Source organism: Sapajus apella, unplaced genomic scaffold, assembly GCF_009761245.1.
Source record: "Sapajus apella isolate SASKATOON/1434 unplaced genomic scaffold, GSC_monkey_1.0 scaffold10, whole genome shotgun sequence".
Lineage (NCBI taxonomy): Eukaryota > Metazoa > Chordata > Mammalia > Primates > Cebidae > Sapajus > Sapajus apella.
This window is the reverse complement of record NW_022436950.1, coordinates 24,523,655-24,543,929: the sequence shown is the minus strand read 5'-3', so window position 1 is coordinate 24,543,929 and position 20,275 is coordinate 24,523,655. Positions and strand designations below refer to the sequence as shown.

The following is a 20,275-nucleotide window of genomic DNA, read 5'->3' as shown; positions in this document are numbered from 1 at the left end:
AAACAAATTATAGGTCAAGATTAGGTAAAAATTTAAAAATATACTTGTAACAAAAATATGTACATAACTAGAGGCTTGTTTTCACAGAAAGGTGTTAAATTTGAAAGGAATGGATTATATGGAAGCTAATATAGTTGAGCTCACAGAAGTAAAGAGCAGAATAGTGATTGCTGGAGGCTAGAGGGGTAGCCGGGAAAGGAGGATAGAGATTGGTTAATGAATACAAAATTACAACTAGACAAAAGGAATAAGTTTTAGTGATCTGTAGCACTGTAGGTTGACTATAGTTAACAATAATTTATTGTATATTTTCAAATAATTAGAAGAAAGGATTTTGAATGTTCCCGACACAAGGATAGGATACATGTTTCAGGTGATAGATAAGCTAATTACTCTGATTTGATCATTGCATATTGTATATAGGAATCAAAATATCACACTGTAATTATTATGTGTCAATTAAAATTGTAGTTAAATAATTTTTTAAAAATAAAGAAATCAGTGTTAATTTGGCAAAACAAAGAATACATTGTCATTGCTCCTATTTTTGAAGAAGACAGCATATTAAGTAGATGCATACAGAAGAAAACTTGGTATCTTTCATAGTCTATATTTCAGTTTGGTTCATTAATACATAATGTTAATAGAAAACTTTTAACATTTTAAAGTACTTTACATCTGTTATTTCATAGAGGTGCCTAATGATTGTTTTGTTCAATTTAAGGAACATTTACACAATACAATTCCATTATAAGCGTTGAATGGCAGAGATATAATGCATTATAAGCTTTTGGTATTATAGAAAGATGGGCTGTGCATCATTCTATCTGGCAGTTTAAATGATTTGATCCACTCTATGACTTAATCCCTGAAATAATGTGGTGACTTATAACTGCATTATGATTCCTTATAGTTAAGGCTCTTTATGAGTTTGGAGGTCCCTGAATGATGGGGATTTTCTAAAATAAGGGCAAGTGTATTTCTCTGAAATAAACACTCTTCCACAAAGTTAGACTTGGGTGCAGAATATTACATCACTACTAGATGTAATTTATATTTCCAGGCGATCAATTAAATTTTCCAGCTCTTAAGAAAAATGTAAATGTGGAATTCATTTCTTCCCCACCCTACCCATCCCCCAGTTCAGATGAAATAATATGATATCCATCACATCCTAAGCTAGATAACTCATATTTTTAAGTAACAAGCAAATAAAATTTTAGCACAACACATTGTCCTAAAATGTGCCTGTCCTCCATAGTTGAAGCTGGAAAATGTGAGTTCACCTGCTGAGTTCCTAATAGAGAGAGATGATTTCTTCAATAGGTGGGAATCAAATTCTACCATGTCCCATAACTTTACTTACTTATATGAGTATCCTGAATTTGTTTCACTTACCATTTCCATGCCAGTGTTTCCTCTGAAACGCACTAAGCCATTGCTTTCAGTTAAAACATTTTGAGGGCATATTGTTATGGTAACTATTTACTGATATAAATTCCTTCATTGAGATAGTACACATAAAGTGCTTTGTATAATAGCTAACACATAGTGAGACCTCAATAAATGTTGACGTGATGATGATGAAATGTTAACATGCACTGTCAGATATGTTGTTCTAATTATGGAGTATTCTTTTTAAATAATGATTCTCTTACCAGCAGTAGAATGGAAGGTTTCCCTATCAAGGCCAGGGCAGTGGATAATTTTCTTTTTGTGCCATAACTGCACATAGAGGTAGCTCTGTCCTTGAAGGGCATCAGGTGAAGTCTCCTAAGGAGTTTATGAACAATCTGTGGGCAATAAAAGAGGAACTAGGTTGACCTTCCTGTGCCAAAACCCTTGAAGCACTAAATGGAAAAAAGATGGTCATGGGAAGAAAATTTTATCATGGAGAATATATCTGGAAAAAATGAAAACACTTAAATTCAACATAGATTTTATTTTTATTTTCAAAGAATCACTTAAGGATTCATAGTTTATTTAAAGAGATTTCTTTAGAGGCTTATTTTCAGATGGGATTCCCTCCCCCACCAAATAGGTCCGTGTGTTTACAATTGCAGATTGAGCTTTCTGCTGCGTGACCACAAGATTCTCTAGTAAGGCTTAATAGAGCTAAAACAGAATTCACAAGGCAAGGTTCACACCGACTGTTATCACTGCTTCCTCTTTCTTCTTACTGAGGGGTGAGTTGTCACAAAGGCTTTAAGTCTATTTAAAACTGACCCAATATCAAAACTTTAGCACATTAGGAAGCATGAGTTCTTGTAGTTATTTCTGTAGTTAAATAGTCCTGGCAAATAATGAAATCCTAGCTGAACTTAAACAACAGGTCCTCAGGATTGCAAAAGCAGAAGAAACTGCCCTAAGGGTTAGCCATCTCATTAAAATGGCAAACAGTTGCAGGGAGATATAAAGCCACAGATCAGAAACCAAAGTGGAAACTAATCTATTTTGCTTGGGCATTTTGCCATTAATGCTATGTGTCAGTGTTAATCCAAACACTAAAAGATGTACAGACATCACCAACCAATGCTTAGCCCAGAGCCTAATGCAAGTGTGATCCTCTATTTGATATAGTTCTTCAAAGGGTAACTGAACAAACACGGGGCAAGGAGTTTGTAAAGCTAACTTTATAGGTGCATATGTAATACAGAAGACCGAACTAAGAGGGACTCATTGCCTTTGCCACTGCCAGAAGGAAATGACATAGTTTTCCAGTTGGTTTTGTGGGGAATTGTGGGGCAAGGGGGATGACTGCAGAAACAATAATGGTTTCAAATTAACTAGTTTTTCACACTTGTACTCACTTCTTTAATATCCTTTTCTGGAATTCCATGTACCCTGGCATAGAAATACAAATGTTCTTCCACAGTTACCAGGTCATCTAAAGCATCTTCCTGAGGACAGTAGCCAACTAATGAGCTGTGAGAATCAACGTGACCCAGAGATCTGAATTGAGAGAATCAAAAACACAGATGAATTTCAAAAGATTCATCCCTCCTGGTTCCCAAATGCCAGGAAGGTAGCTCTATTTTGGTCATGGTGGTCAGTGACTTTGATAAAAGGGATAAAATAACCCCACTATCAGATTCACACTTAAACGTTTAAACATTTCCACCCACCTTAATAGTTTTTTCTCCTCTAAGGATTGAAAAATATCACCACAAAATAACATAAATGTTCATTTCAATTATTTTTCTCATTAAATTACATTGTACCCAGTACATGGAAGCATTAGCTTTTCATACCCAGTCTTATTTCTGATCAGAATGTTTCCACTTGAAGGAATTATGTCTCCTGTCAGCATCTTGAATATAGTGGTCTTTCCTGCTCCATTCACTCCAAGAAGGCCAAAACACTGGTTTGAGGGAGAAAAAGAAGATGTAAACCTTAGTCCAAACCCATGACATATTGCTTTTGTATCTCTTTCCCTCTTCTCTCTGGGTGAAATAAATTACTGAGAAAAATAAATCACTGGAATTATTCATGGATAGTGTAGTGCTCTTGATAAAACTTTCTCTTCTAAAACAAATGGATAATATGTATCCTTTTTCCTTTAACCATCTAAACATTTATATATATATATATATATATATATATATATACACACACACACACATAGGACCTATTTTACATATTTATGTTATATCATCCCTCTCTGTGACATGATCAAATACCCCACAAATAAGATCTGCTATCCCAACAAAGTAATTATATTTATAGATTTCACATTATTTACACAAAGTCACAACTTTACTGAATAAGCTATTGAGGCAATAGTTTTTTCATATTGTCAAATAAATTTGATGCGTGTAGTTTGCAGCTCTGCTTGGAAAACTAAGTGGCGTAGCCATATTTGCATTCTCTTTCCAATGCTGCCTTACTTAATATTGCTACTGTGAAAATGGCAAGCATATAAATAAACAGATGCAGTACTAGGACCTCACTTCTGAAAACTGATGTCTTTATGATGTTTTTTGAGGAGGAATGGAAGTGAAAGGCTGAATACAGCACCCTGAACGGGCTTCCTGTCCAAAATGTACCCCAGAGCAAGTGGACAGTAGGAACGGGCCCAGGACTTGCTGTGGGGTAGGACTTGTTGAATTCCTTCTGCCTACTGGGAAGTCTCATTGGGTACATAATATTAACTTTTGCACCAACTTCATACCTGGACATGTGTACAATATATATACAGTCAGCCCTTCTTACCCGTGGGTTTCTAATCTTTAGATCTAACCAAGTATGGATTGAAAATATTCGGGGGGAAACAAAGCATCTGTACTGAACATGTACAGACTTCCTGTGTTCTTATTCCCTAAACAATACACTACAACAACTATTTACATAGTATTTACATTGCACTGGGTATTATAAGCAATCTAAAGATGATTTAAAGTGTACAGTGGGATGTGCATAGATTATATGCAATACTACATTATTTTATGTCAGTAACTTGAGCATCTGTGGATTTCTGTGGATTTTGATATCCTTGGAACCAGTCTCCCATGGATACAGAGGGATGACTGTATATGTATACACATATACATGTGTATGTATAGATATGTGTATGTATGTATATATATATATATATATATATATGCATGTGTTTATTTTTTCCCATGGAAATATTCAGATTAACTTTTATATTGCTAGAAAAAACTGTGGGAAAATAATTAAGATTTTTTTCTTTTTTTGAGATGGAATCACTCTGTTGCCTAGCCTGGAGTGCAGTGGTGTGATCTTGGCTCACTGCAGCCTCCACATCCCTGGTTCAAGCAATTCTCCTGCCTCAGCCTCCTGACTAGGCAGAACTACAGATGTGTACCACCACGCCTAGCTAATTTTTGTATTTTTAGTAGAGACGCAGTTTCACCATGTTGGCCAGGCTGATCTCAAACTCCTGACCTCAAGTGATCTGCCCACCTCAGCCTCCCAAAGTGCTGAGACTTACAGGTGTGAGCCACCGTGCCCAGGCAATTAAGATTTTAACTTGTCACGTAGTATGCCAACGAAAAGGACAGGTAGACAAAACACAGTTTTTTACCTCTCCAGCAGGTATCCCAATGCTGATATTGTTTACAGCTATAATCTTTTTGTGGATAAGTTGGTAGGTCTTTGTGAGATGATAAAGTTGGACCAAGTCAAATTCAGCCGCACCACTCTCAACTCTTAACCTCTCAGCCCGCACATCTTCATCCTCGTCTGTTGTCTCCCTTACAGGTGAAGAATTAAATTTTCTGAGGAAGAGCCTAAAAATGGACCCAGTGATTTTACATCAGTAATTTTGAAATGACACCACTCAATTCTGACAGGTTTTAATAGGTTTTCATGTCACTAACAGCATACTACTCATCATTAGACATCTTTTACAGTTGTAATCAATTATGCTACTCAGATAACATAAGAAATCTGTATAGACTCTCTTTACTGTATTCACTATGATATTTGGGAAACAGCTTTTGTTCTCCCTGCCTTAAATGTTTACAGGTCCACTGTTAAGATTTATAATTCCAATTTCAGTAATAAGGAAGTGAGTATGTGTTTGAAGGTTGATTCCTAAAAGAGGAACTAAGGAACTCCACAGGCATTAGGAAACTCATCACCTACAAAGCTAAGACCAATGATCATCTTTTTAAAAAATCCTCTCAGCTGGGTGCAGTGGCTCATACCAATAATCCCAGCACTTTGGGATGCTCAGGCAGGCAGATCGCCTGCAGTCAGGAGTTTGGGACAAGCCAGGCCAACATGGCAAAACTCTATCTCTGCTAAAAATACAAAAATTAGCCAGGCATAGTGGCACATGCCTATAGTCCCATCTGCTTGGAAGGCTGAGGCAGGAGAATTGCTTGAACCCGGGAGGCAGAGGTTGCAGTGAGCCGAAATCCCACTACAGCACCTCAGCCTGGCCAGCAAAGCAAGACTCTGTCTTAAAAAAAACAAAAAAAATGTTTTTAAATCAAATTTTAAAAGCCTCTCTACTTTTAAAAAAATTTTAGAAACAGCATAAGATCTGCCCTTTTAACAAAACTTTAAGTGCACAATACAGTATTGTTAACTATAGGCACAATATTATACAGCAGATATATCTACATTTATAATCATCAATACTATGAATATTATTGTTATTTTGTACTTGATTTACTGTTAATGTCTCACGTAGGATCTAGCCAGTATTTTAAGGTTATCAGCCCTGCAAACTCATTAAGTCCCAAACCCACTTCAATATCTTGGCTAACAAATACAAAAAAAAAGAAAAAAAATAATAATCTAGGCTTTCTTCCCAATGTCCCTGTTTCTTCTGATGAGAACCCCAAAGACCCCAACTGTAATGTTTTGTTCAAATCTTCCTTATTCTAAAATCATATAGTCAGTCTCCAAAGACTGGAAATGACTTTTTCTTTTTTTTTTTTTTGAGACAGAGTCTTACTCTGTCACCCAGGCTGGAGTGCAGTGGTGCAATCTTGGCTCACCGCAACCTCTGCTTCCGGGGTTCAAGTGATTCCTGTGCCTCAGCCTCCTGAGTAGCTAGTATTACAGGCATGCACCATCACGCCCAGCTAAGTTTTGTATTTTTAGTAGAGATGGGGGTATCACCATGTTGGCCAGGTTGGTCTTGAACTCCTGACCTCAGGTGAGTGCTGGCCTCCCAAAGTACTGGGATTACAGGCGTGAGCCATCACACCTTATAACACCCTATCATGGATTATTCTCTGCCTAGTCCTATTCCCCTTGTAGGATTTTACTTCTCACCTAGCTTTCTCCAGGAGCCTAAAACTGCTTCAGGGTCTCTAACTCTTCCATTTCAATCTGCACTACATCTACAAAATTATACTTCTTCAAGCACAACTTCATCATGTTTCTCTCTGTTTAAAAAGTCTTAATCAATGTCCATTTATTTGTTGAATAAAGCCCAAACCCTATCTCTTTACCAAGCATTTAAGAGATTCCATAATCTCCCAACTACATTTTAAACTGTAACTTCTACTTTTTCATTACATATATTCTAATTCAATTGTAATACTTCTTTCTTAAATATGCTCTATTTCTCTATATCTGCTCTTTGATTTCCACTATTATTATTTACTTAAAATTTTATTTGTCAACAGATGATACACATACATGGCATTAAAATTTAAATGGTACCGAAGAATATATAGTGAAAAGTGGTGATCTTCAACCATATATAACTCTTCTCAGCAGAGGCACTCACAATTAGTCTATGGATATATCTGCATTAATATTTCTTTTCTTTTTAACTTGAATGGCAATATATTTACACATAATTCTGAACCTTGCATTTTTAAATTAATAAATATTAAAGACACTTCCAAATGTTACATAGAGAACTGTATCATCATTTCTAATGGCTGCTTAATGTTCTATTAGCGAACATTTTAATTAATATATGTAATTTAGCACCTAAGTGAAGGACATTTATATTGTTTCTATTCTTTTGCTATTAGAAATGGTTACTATGATGAATAACTTTAAATATACATAATTCTGTGTATCTGTGAGCCTCTATGTTAACATTCCAGAAATGGAATTGCTGGGTCAATGGCAGGTATATTTCTTCTCACTTACGATTCTGTCTTCACTTTTTCTTAGTCTTCTTTTCCCAACCTTATTGCCAACATGCTCCACACTCAATCCTCTTTCCCCACTTCTGCCTTGAAAGTGTTTTCCATTTTTTTCAAACTCAAAGACTACATCTTTTATGTTCATATTTTCACTTCACCACTGTATCTTAATCTCTTGAAGGTTAACAACTATGCTTCTTTAATTTTATTCCCAACAGCAATACTTGCAGTCACATATTAAGTTTAGATAACTATTTACTAGAATAAAATGGTGAATTATGCTAGAATTTTTTTAAAGTTTTTGAGCCAAACATTTCCATGTTACGAATGGAAAAGCTGAGACTATTGACTTTTTTCTCAGTAGCTTGAACTGAGCTCTGTTTGGATGTCAAATGTTATGTTTTCGTTATATTTACCTGAATTTCTTTATCAGGGATTCATTGATTAAGAGTCTCAAGAAAAAAAACATGGTGCCCTGAGAAACCAAAGCCACAAACATTGCACCTAGTTTATTCATCTCAAACGTTTCATTTGGGTATTCCACTCCATATGCTTTTAAGAAGTCCAGGACCGACTGTTGTTGAGAAAGTTCAATCAAACCATAGCCAAAACAGAATTGTGGGAAAATCAGAAAAATGCGCTTGAGAGTTTCAGAAATAAGTTCTAAAGTCTGAAATAAGAGAAATAAAAAGAAAACTCAGTGTTAAGCTTCCAGTAGCTGACAAGAATTTAAAACTAGAGGTAGACAAACAATGGAACCTGAAAAGCTTATCTAGATTGGCAATTATTTCCCACGGAGGCTGAATTTGCATACACATATTTAGTATACTAAATGGTGGATGTTTATCACTGAAATATAAACAGAAAAGCATTATTTGAGGCAACCTATAATGTTGGACCTAGCCCTGGAGGCAAAATTATTTCTTTTCTTTTCTTTTTTTTGAGACAGAGTCTTGCTCTGTTACCCAGGCTGGAGTGCAGTGGCGCGATCTCGGCTCACTGCAACCTGGGTTCAAGCAATTCTCCTGCCTCAGCCCCTTGAGTAGCTGGGGCTACAGGTGCATGTCACAACGCCTGACTAGTTTTTTGTATTTGTAGTAGAGATGAGGTTTCACTGTGTTAGACAGGATGGTCTCCATCTTCTGACCTCATGATCTGCCCATCTCAGCCTCCCAAAGTGCTGGGATTACAGGCGTGAGCCACCGCACCTGGCTGGCAAAATTATTTCTAGACCTGCCTTTGATTCCAGGAATGTAGGGCTAGCCAGCATGTTGGGGTCTGATACAGGGCATCGTTATGTGCCTGAGGGAGGGAGGTACTTGGTACAGTAAAGTTTTGGAACCCAAAGTAATCCCTACTTGGAGAGGGAATAAAATGGTGAAATGAAGTAAAAGAGCCAACATGTCTCTAAGAGGGGCAGGTAGCTCATTTTCACATTATTCACACATGGGCCAACTACTTCCACTTCATGAATTTTCTTCCTTCTCCCAGAGTGTGCTTGTCTAGTCCTCACTTCACTTCATTTCCTCTCTATTCTTTTCTGTTCAATTGCCTGGCACTGTTAGTGCCTCTCTTCTCACTAATCGTAATTGTCAGCAATGAATGGAAAGTGATGCTTACAATGAAGTAGTCTCCAATATGTGATTGAAAGGGAATGAATTAGGTTTTTTTCTCTATGAATGTTCAAATGAATCCTAGCTCATAGTCATATAACTAAGTCATTGTTCTTGTCAGCACCATATCATAAGAATTTGCTGATGTTTAGCTGATCAATAGATGTATGATTTATGTAGTGTCACACAATACATCTGATTTCACCTCTGGCACCCCACTCAAGCCCTATCAGATGTCAATAGTTTTGACACTCAGTAAATATAATGATAGGCATTAGCCTACATGAGGCCCAAAAAGAATTTTAAAAGCTGTAGTTTCTCCTCTCCCAAATTTAATAGAATCAAATGATATTCTTCTTTTCTGAAGAATAAAGAAAATCTTTCCACCTGGAACATGTTGAAGCTTTTGATAAATTCATTGAAATTTAGCAGAGTAATAGAGGACCTTACCGGATCATTAGGCTTTTCCTTGGAAAGAAAGTACACCACAGACAGGGAAACAATGGAATTAATGCCAAAAAACAAGTTGACACACACGTAAGTGATGAAGGCCATTCCTGTTTCATGGAAGAGCCCAGCCAGTAAGTACATCCAAGAAAATGTTGCATACCTGCAGGTAAAAACAAAAAAAAAATTACAATTATGCCTTGGACAGGTATGGTGGCTCACACCTGTAATCCTAACATTTTAGGAGGCCAAGGCAGGTGGATCACTTGAGCCCAGGGAGTTTGAGACCAGCCTGGGCAACTTGGCAAACCCTGTCTCTACAAAAAAAAATTATGAAAATCAGCCAGGCATGGTGGCATGCACCTGTAGTCCTGGTTATTTGGGAGGCTGAGGTGGGAGGGTCACCTAAGTCCAGGAGGTCAAGGCTGTGGTGAGCTGTGATCATGCCACTATACTCCAGCCTGGGTGACAGAGTGAGATTCTGTCTCCAAAAAAAGGTCTTAATTATTCTATTTTACAAAAAATAAAAGTTTAGATGGGCTTCCAAAGTAAAAATAACCATTAAGGATGAGTTGTCAAGCCTTGCAACTAGATCTCTCTTTCATTCCTTTTTGACAAATCCAAAGAGTGTTTTTAAAGACAGTAAAAAGCCTCTTTTAAGAAAAATAGTTCTACATCATTAAAACTACAAATTAATCCCCCTGAATATGGTATTATCCCACTAAGCAAGACTTTTTGGTTGCTCAGAAATATGAATTTAATCAGTATAAATCTTATAAAGTTAAGGAAAAATGATGACACTGTTCAAGTCTAGCTGAACAGAAAGAGTATGCTTAGAAGCTTGCTGGCCTGTTTTGAGCAAAAACTTGAGCAATTTTAGGGGCAATTAAATAGATCTAGAGACAGAGTTCCTCCATCAGCTACAATTGCTAATTAAGGGTTACTACTATGTATTCAGGACAGAGAGATTTGTTATGCTAAGCATTGATTATATCAACCTGTATTACCTGTATTAGCTTAACAATATTACGTGTGTGTCCTTAGACATATATAAAAAGAGAAATACAACTAAGTATACATGAATGTTTATACACTTTAGAATGCTATATATCCTCATATAATTAGTCAATACATAAATTCATACACATACACACACTTTTCTAGTCCTTCTAAAGCTTTCATTTTTATGTCAATGAGATCCCATATGTAAATGAGAAAGCATGACACTTGGCACCCAATAAATGCTTATTAATTTTAGGTATTAACACTAATTTTCAAAAGTATTATACTTTACAGACTGTGGACTAACAAGTACAATGTATTGTTAGTTGTCACTCACGTCAAATGAAACCCCAAGACAATTGTAATTTAGCGAATGAGATTTAGTGCTATTTGTGTCTACCGGCATTCAATTCTGTTCTTCTTTCATTGCTTAATCAGCAGCTTACCCAAACAGGAGAAGTAGGAGAGACACAGCACCTAGATTGTTTTCACTGTAGAATGCGGGTAACTTGAATATTGCAATGATACCAATTGAAAATGCTACAGGCACCAAGTAGAAAACCTATGGAAATATTTAAAGCAATGTTTAATATGTCACAAGTATTTTTCAAAAAATATGTTTAATGTCACAAGTATTTTTCAAAAATCAATAACCCATCTAGTTTAAAACTGCAAGTTGACCTAGAAAATGTGAAGAAATGAATTTTCATTTATGTTCCCATTGCTTGTAACATTCAGCTTATTTTACATTGATTTCATTTCAGAAATTGTCTCCTGCAATATGAGGTTAAGCCAATCTCCATCTTTACAGATATACAAGGAGTCCCTGGTGTTCCTGCCTCCAGGCTTTGAGGCTTGGGACGGTTCAGTGACAGAGGTTCAGTGAGAAAGATAAGGCAGCCAGGTATCTTGGTATTACATTCAGTCCTCAAAGTATTGATTTCGTTTTGAATGCTGGAACTCTGTCAGACGGTTGATTTCTAAAGCTTAGTTATCAGTGCGAACCACTCTGTGCAAAACAGCAGGGCAGTGGGTCCCACCTATCCTTGTAATCACAGGTATATGAACAAAGAACTTAGCATTTTGTTGCCAAGTAGAAATATCATATTAAATGCTGAGAAGTTTGCCGGAAGATGCACACAATGAAGGTGGTGGTAATTTAATTTGCAAGGCGGAGAGGAATCCCTTAAATTGGAATAAGCTCCAGATATAAGACAACAGAATCCTAAAGTACTAAGTAGACCTTCACAGAAGTATGTACTTGAAATTTTCTTAACATTAAACCTCCTATTAAGTCCTGAGCAGTCATTACTATTCTTTTAGATTTCACTTCTACAACAAATACATTTTAGACCTCACTGGATACAGTAACAATATAGATATGCAGTTAATTACTATCCAACCCTTTAAGCCAGTGATCTTGACAGCAACCCTGACAATTTCACCATAATCACCAGGCACATGGGTACCCATCCTGGGCTTTCGGCCAACATTGGTATGTTTGGAGTCTAGAACAACCATCTGAACTTGGGACCATTTTATGCAAATGAGGGAGCTATCAATGAACTACATCCCTTCTTTTTCCTACTAATCTTCTCTAATGTGTCATCAGCAGGGACTACTACTTCACATTTTTCACTATTAGTTAATTAAATTTTTATAAGCTTGATTGTCTGATACAATTAGGTAAGGATATTTTGCTGCTAAGCTTCTGCTCCTCCACAGTACTGGCTGTCAGACTTCAGTGTGCTTAAAATCACCTGGGGGATTTTTTAAAAAATGCATATTCTCCATGCTTCACTCCTAAGATACGAATTTAATAGATCTGGAGTGGGGCCCAGGAATCCGCATTTTAAGTGCCCTAGGGAAACTGATATGGTCCAGAGAGATGAGGGCAAGTAGTTATCTTTCCTCCAACCCTTGGATGAAGATAAGTCTGATTCAAGTCGTTTTCTTTATATCCCGACTTTGTGATCATAATTTGAACAAACTAGAGTAAATAACTGTTCAACAGAAAACTGATGTCTTCTATCCAGATTAATCTGTTATTTCCTGCAATAAATGACCTAAGTTACTCACCATGTCATAAATGAAGTTTGTAACCCAGTAGCAGGTCACACCAATGCCTGAAATGTGCTGCAACTGTTTAGCTTTGGTTTGATGTTCTCTTACAACATAGGTGACAAAGCTGGCGGTGGTGACAGAGTAGCCCATCAAGATAGACAGTGCCACTAAAATATCAATTAAACTGCTGATTCTAGAGTGAGCAATAGGGAGAGAAAAACACATAAGTTTTTGGCACTCTTCCTTGCAGAAAGATTCATAACTAAAACCATCAACAAAACAGTACGAGTTGGCTGTGACACAAATAAGGCATCCTACAAGGCAGCAGATAATATCTCCAACATGACTCTGCTGTGACCCTATAGAATAAATGTAGTTCTAGTGCATCTGAATTGACTAGGGATATTTGATAGAAAAACCTCCATCTGCAAGGGTTACACAGTTGATGCAAGGGATATATCATTCTTGAGCATAGAAACCTACTTAATTGCCATGCAGGGAAGTTGAAACGATGCAGCACTTAGCACTTGACTTATAAAAGCAGCAAACGCTGTGAATCTGGAGTCAACAAGCTCTACTTGGCAAGCCCACTCTACACTCTTTCAGAAACTTCCTTTTATCTCAGTCAGTGACATATTACCCGCCCTTCTAGATTGACATTCATTCAGATACAATTGTGATTTCCAATTACAGCACTTTATACAGAGGCTCAGCTATGTCAAAAGAAAGTAGTCATGCTAGAGATGTCTGCTTACGTGGCTTGTTCTTGGTCTTGCACTCCTGGATAAGGATGGCTATACATGATGATGCCTTAAAGAAGAAACAGTTCTTCTATTAGCGGGTATTTAGTTAATCAGAAATACCAATTTTTAGATGAATAATATTCAATACTTTCCTCCTTATGTTATTATCTAAACAATTTTATTTGGGGGACTTTTTTTAAAGGAAAATTATTTTCTCCTAATCCCATTAATGCCATACAATTGGTGGCACTCACATAAAAAGAAGTTTTTCACATTGTGTTTGGAACCTTTGAGAAGGGAACAAGAATTTATTTCTTATATTGCATTTCCCTCTATTATATTTAAATAATTGGGTTCCATTTTCTTCCTTCTATGTGGTCATATATATGTTTGTATTTCAACAGCACTTCAGAAACATTTTACATTTAAGTAAGCAATTCAAAGGGGGACCAATTATTTACATGAGGATCCCTTAAAAAGCACAGTTCCTTCCCCCAGCCCTCCTTAGTGCAGTGTCTGTGGTGGGGAAATATGATAGCACGAGTGGACTTTTCCTTCCTCTTTATTACTTCTAAGATGCCTGTTGTTCTAGAGCTCTTCCAGAGTGGGGCATGAGAACTTCAGCCATACCCAAGGCCTTTTCATTCAGACATAAATGTCTAAGAGGATTCAGAGATATTAGCTGACTTCAGAAAAGTGATCACTTAATTCCAATACAGTCCCAAATTGTTGGGATCTCCCAGTGTTGCTTATACTTGAGTAAAAAGAAGGCTCTTTTCTTCCCTTCCTTAGGGGACCTTGGTTAGCCAAAGTCAAAAATGGGCTGTCAACAGTTTCCCAAAGGAAAACAATGTGAAGGTAAAGTCTGTACTGTCTCAGCAACTGTGGAAAAGAATGGTAGGGATGACATTAAAGATAGCTCCTAAATACGTGTTCCTATAGTGTCGTAAACTAAGTGAGAACTTTCTCACTTACAGTTCATATAGTATTTGCTCATTGTATTAGGATGCTAAGGCCCTTGCATAGCACTGTATATTACAGAGATTCTAAAGGCAGATTCTCTCAAGTTACATTTATAATTTTCATTAAGTAGAATGTGACATCTTTTTGAGTTCTGCAACTGTTATACATTAAAGAAAAAATGCATAGTTAAATTAGCAAAACAAAGAAACTAACAACAAAACCCAAGTTGGTTTATAATATTAATCACATCATTGGAGGGATATACTTTTCCTATCTTTTATATAAATTAATGGGCCTTTTTTTTTTTTTTTAACTTGAGATTCAGTTTTCCTAGGGGCTCTACTTAAACCCTGATGCTAAATTATTATACAGGCAAGGGATAACTGTTATTTCTGCTTTGTATTTCAGAATCAAGAAATACTCTTTCACCAGAGGAATCCTTGCAAATACATATTACTTCACTATGCAAAATCCTGTGGAACCAGTTTTTTATACATATTTTTAGCTGAAAGATCAAGGAAATGTATCACAGTTGGAGACCCATATTATAATTATCTCTGTAGGTTATACAGTATCCAGCATCATGTCCAAAGTAGAGGGAGTGGTCAATAAGTGCTTTTAAATGAACTCAAATCCTAAAATTTCAATTAATATTGCTAATTAGATGCTTCTCATGGACCACTGCCTCTAATGCAACAAAGTAAGAATAAACACTGGAGTGGAAGGGAAAATGTGTTAGTATTCTTGAAAAAGAGGCTAGTTGTATAACATTTGTTAAGGAAAACAAGCAAAGCTGCATTTTTTTTAGAAGAAAGAGCAGAATTTTCATGTCGTATTAACCACTAGAGGGAACCACATGAATATAATAGATATTGACATTGCAAAGGAAAGCTAATTAAAAGATTTTTATTAGCATGTTAGAATTCAAAGAAAATCAATTTTACAGTTAAAGTCCAAATTCATGCAAAATCTAACAAAGATGCCTTCAAACAAGTAGTGTGTTAGAGGGAGGCAGCGGGAGAATAATTGGGTTGATTTTTAAAACCAATAATTTTATTACAATGGTAGACCTCATACATGCATTAAGAAACAATAAAAGTAAGTTAGGATGATGTAGATTTCATCTTTGAAAGAGATCAGGTTCCTTCCAAAGACAGTGGAAACTTATGACTTCTATAAGTTTATTTAAGAAAAATTATTAGAGGCTAGAAGACATGCTATTACTAATTTCTATATAACTCAAGCTAAATCTTATATTAGTTTTAATTTAAACTTCAGTTTAGGGTCAAAATCAACTTTATGTTCTAGAATTCTTTATATTCTGTAACTTAAAATGTAATGTTAGGAGCTACAACAAACCTGCTGGAGTCTAGAGTGACTCAGATTTCCTTGGTCACAATAAAGAGCACTAATTATAAAGGAAGCCAGAATACAGGTTTTGAAAAGCTGACCCTTCAAAAGCAGCAGGGGTCTCTTATTCTCTTTATCTTTGCTACATTTTCCCCGTTATTTCTATAGTTCTTATACTTTCATTATCTGTCTCAACAATAAACGTTTTTTGCTCTGAATAAAACACCCTACTGAAAGTACAGTGTCCAGTAGTATTTCACACCAGGTTACACTAGACCCAACTCACTTCAGTCACCATTTAATTTAATTTACCACTTTTGACTTTTATCTTTATTGATGCTCTAGATCTAAGGACTATCAATCTTGTTATTTTCTTCTTGGTTCCTCCTGCTAGGAAAATGCCAAAGCAATTGGAAAAAAAAATACCAAATGAAGGCTCCTCAAGATCCTGTTGCTGGATTGAGTATTGGACTCTTCAGTCTACTTCTACAGTCACCATCTGGCACACACTATGATGCCCAACAGTAGGGAGGTGAAAGAAAAGTTGCTGTTGGCATTTCTAAAAGATATGTTGTATAGTTTTTCTACTTTATAGACTATTTATTAAGCTATAAATCTCAATTTTGGCAAGCAAATGTATTCCCCAGCTTTTCTTCATTTTTAAAAAACTTTATTTAGGGTCAGCGTGGAAAAATAATTTGAACAAAGCTCAAGAGGATGAGATGGTCTGATAAACAGTAGTTGACATATATATATATATTTTTAAAGATTTCAATCCTTATTTTTAAAACTATTTGAAAACCTCTTGTGAAACCCAAATGAAGTAGGCATGGCTGAGTCCAGAGGAACAGTGTGGAAGATTAGAAAAATGAACAGGCAGGAGACAGACAACTCTGGATTCAAACCCCACTTCTAAGCCTTAGAGAAATAATAGTAGGGGATAGTAATATTCACCCTGAAGAGTGCTGTAGGGATCATCAATATTTCACTTACTCTAAAATTGATCACATAATCAGAAGTAAAACACTCCTCAACAAATGCAAAAGAACTGAAATCATAACAAACTGTCTCTCAGACCACAATGAAATTAAATTAGAACTCAAGATTAGGAAATTCACTCAAAACCCACACAACTACATGGAAATTGAACAACCTTCTCCAGAATGACGCTTGAACAAGTAATGAAATTAAGGCAGAAATCAAGAAGTCCTTTGCAAGTAATGAGAGAAAGAGAGAATGCACCAGAATCTCTGGGACACAGCTAAAGCAGCTTTAAGAGGGGAATTTATAGCACTCAATGCCCACATCAAACAGATAGAAAGATCTCAGGTTAACAACCTAACATCTTAACTAAAAGAACTTAGAGAAGCAAGAGCAAATGAACCCCAAAGCTAGCAGAAGATAAGAAATAACCAAGACCAGAGCTGAACTGAAGGAGATAGAGACACAAAAAAAAATCCTTCAAAAATCAATGAATCCAGGAACTGGTTTTTTTGGAAAAATTAACAAAATAAACAATTATCTAGACTAATAAGAAAGAAGAATCAAATAATACAATCAGAAATGATAAGGAGGATATTACCACTGACCCCACAGAAATACAAACAACTATCAGAGAATACTATAAACACCTCTATGCAAATAAACTAGAAAATCTAGAAGAAATGGATAAATTTCTAGACACATATACCATCCCAAGACTGAAACAGGAAGAAATTGAATCCCTGAATAGACCAATAATGAGTTCTGAAATTGAGCCAGTAATAAAAAGCCTACCAACCCAAAAGAGTCCAGGACCAGATGGATTCACAGCTGAATTCTACCAGAGGAATAAAGGAGAGCTGATATAATTTCTACTGAAATTATTCCAAACAATTGAAAAGGAGAGACTCCTTCCTAACTAATTCTATGAGGCCAGCATCATCCTGATGCAAAAACCTGGCAGAGATACAAAAAAAAAAAAAGAGAAAATTTCAGGCCAGCATCCTTGGATGAATATTGATGCAAAAATCCTCAATAAATCAGTGGCAAACTGAATCCAGCAGCACATCAAAAAGCTTATCCACCACAATCAAGTTGGCTTTCATTCCCTGGATGCAAGATTGCTTCAACATGTACAAATCAATAAATGTGATTTATCACATAAACAGAACTAAAGGCAAAAACTGCATGATTATCTCTGTAGACACAGAGAAGGCCTTTGATAAAATTCACCTTCCTGGGCCAGGCACAGTGACTCACGCCTGTAATCCCAGCACTTTGGAAGGCCAAGGCGGGCAGATCACAAGGTCAAGAGATTGAGGCCACCCTGGCCAACATGGTGAAACGCTGTCTCTACTAAAAATACAACAAATTAACTGGGTGTGGTGGCATGTGCCTGTAGTCCCAGCTACTTGGGAGGCTGAGGCAGAAGAATCAAGGGAGCCCAGGAGGCGGAGGTTGCAGTGAGCCAAAATTGCGCCACTCCACTCCAGCCTGGCAACAGAGTGAGACTCCGTCTCAAATAAAAAGAAAAAAAAAATCCCTTTATGTTAAAAACTTAACAAACTAGGTATTGAAGGAACATAATTCAAAATAATAAGAGGCATATATGGCAAACTCATAGCCAATATCATACTGAATGGGCAAAAGCTGGAAGCATTCCCCTTAAAAACTGGCACAAGACAAGGATGACCTCTCTCACCACTCTTACTCAACACAGTATTGGAAGTTTTGACCAGGGCAATCAGGCAGGAGAAAGAAATAAAGGTATTCAAATAGGAAGAGAGACAGTCAAATTATCTTTGTTTGCAGATGACATGATCCTATATCTAGAAAACCCCATTGTCACAGCCCAAAAGCTTCTTAAGCTAGGATAAGCAACTTCAGCAAAGTCTCTGGAGACAAAATCAATGTACAAAAATTGCTAGCATTTCTACACACAAACAATAGGCAAACAGAGAGCCAAATCATGAATGAACTCCCATTTATAATTGCTACAAAAAAGAATAAAATACCTAGGAATACAGCTAACAAGGGAAGTGAAGGACTTCTTCATGAGAACTACAAAGCACTGCTCAAAGAAATCAAGGAGAACACAAACAAATGGAAAAACATTCCATGCTCATGGATAGAAGAATCAATATTGTGAAAATGGCCATACTGCCCAAGTAATTTACATATTCAATGCTATTCCCATTAAACTACCATTGACATTCTTCACAGAATTAGAAAAAAAAAATTAAAATTCATTTGGAACCAAAAAAGAGACTGAATAGCTAAGAATAATCCTAAGCAAAAAGAACAAAGCTGGAGGCATCATACTACCCAACTTCAAACTATACTACAAGTTTACAGAAATCAAAAAAGCATAATACTGGTACAAGAAAAGACACATAGACCAATGGAACAGAATAGAGAATTCGGAAATAAGACCATCACACCTACAACCATCTGATCTATGACAAACCTGACAAAACAAGCAATGGGGAATAAGGTTCCCTATTTAATAAATGATGCTGGGAGAACTGGCTAGCCATATGCAGAAACTTGAAACTAGACCCCTTTCTTACAACATATATAAAAATTAACTCGAGATGGATTAAAGACTTATAAAAATCCTAGAAGAAAATCTAGTGTCATTTAGGACGTAGGCACAAGCAAAAATTTCATGACGAAAATGCCAAAAACAAAGCAATTGCAACAAAAGCAAAAAATGACAAATGGGATCTAGTTAAACTAAAGAGCTTCTGCACAGCAAAGGAAACTGTCATCAGAGTGAACAGGCAACCTACAGAATGGGAGAAAAAATGTGCAGTCTATCCATCTGACAAAGATTGAATATCCAGAGTCTATAAAGAACTTAAACAAATTTACTGGGGGAAAAAAAACATTAAAAAGTGGGCAAAGGACATGAACACACGCTTCTAAAATGAAGACATACATGCAGCCAACAAATGTATGAAAAAAAGTTCAATGGGATTCATCTTTAGAGAAATGTAAATCAAAACCACAGTGAGATACCATCTTAAAATAGAATGGCTACTAGTAAAAAGTCAAAAAACAATAGGTGCTAGTGAGGTTGCAGAGAAAAAGGAGCACTTTTACAGTGTTGGTGGGAATGTAAATTAGTGTGGTGATTCCTCAAAGATCTAGAAACAGAAATACCATTTCACTCAGCAATCTTATTACTAAGTGTATACCCAAAGGAATATAAATCATTTTGTTATAAAGACACATGCACACACAGCTGGGTACGGTGGCTCACACCTGTAATCCCAGCACTTTGGGAGCTGAGGCAGGTAGATCATGAGGTCAGGAGTTTGAGACCAGCCTGGCCAAAATAGTGAAACCCCGTCTCTACTAAAGGTACAAAAACTTAGCCGGGTGTGGTGGTGGGCACCTGTAATCCCAGCTACTTGGGAGGCTGAGATAGGGGAATTGCTTGAACCTGGGAGGTGGAGGTTGCAGTGAGCCCAGATCGTGCCATTGCACTCTAGCCAGGGGAACAGTGTGAGACTCTATCTCAAAA

The 20,275-nt window shown here is 36.5% G+C and overlaps 1 protein-coding gene across 1 annotated transcript in view; it reads right to left on the bottom strand.

Annotated features, from left to right (window-relative positions):
- ABCA12 (ATP binding cassette subfamily A member 12) overlaps positions 1-20,275 on the bottom strand; it is a 199,192-nt gene that overhangs the window by 9,910 nt on the left and 169,007 nt on the right. Inside the window, exons 40-48 of the mRNA XM_032278308.1 lie at positions 13,465-13,519; positions 12,725-12,902; positions 11,092-11,207; positions 9,647-9,806; positions 8,000-8,253; positions 5,048-5,252; positions 3,252-3,361; positions 2,811-2,952; positions 1,659-1,793 (exon numbers count right to left, since the gene is read on the bottom strand). Of these exons, the coding sequence (XP_032134199.1) occupies positions 1,659-1,793; positions 2,811-2,952; positions 3,252-3,361; positions 5,048-5,252; positions 8,000-8,253; positions 9,647-9,806; positions 11,092-11,207; positions 12,725-12,902; positions 13,465-13,519 (1,355 nt within the window). The remainder of the gene's footprint in view (positions 1-1,658; positions 1,794-2,810; positions 2,953-3,251; positions 3,362-5,047; positions 5,253-7,999; positions 8,254-9,646; positions 9,807-11,091; positions 11,208-12,724; positions 12,903-13,464; positions 13,520-20,275) is intronic.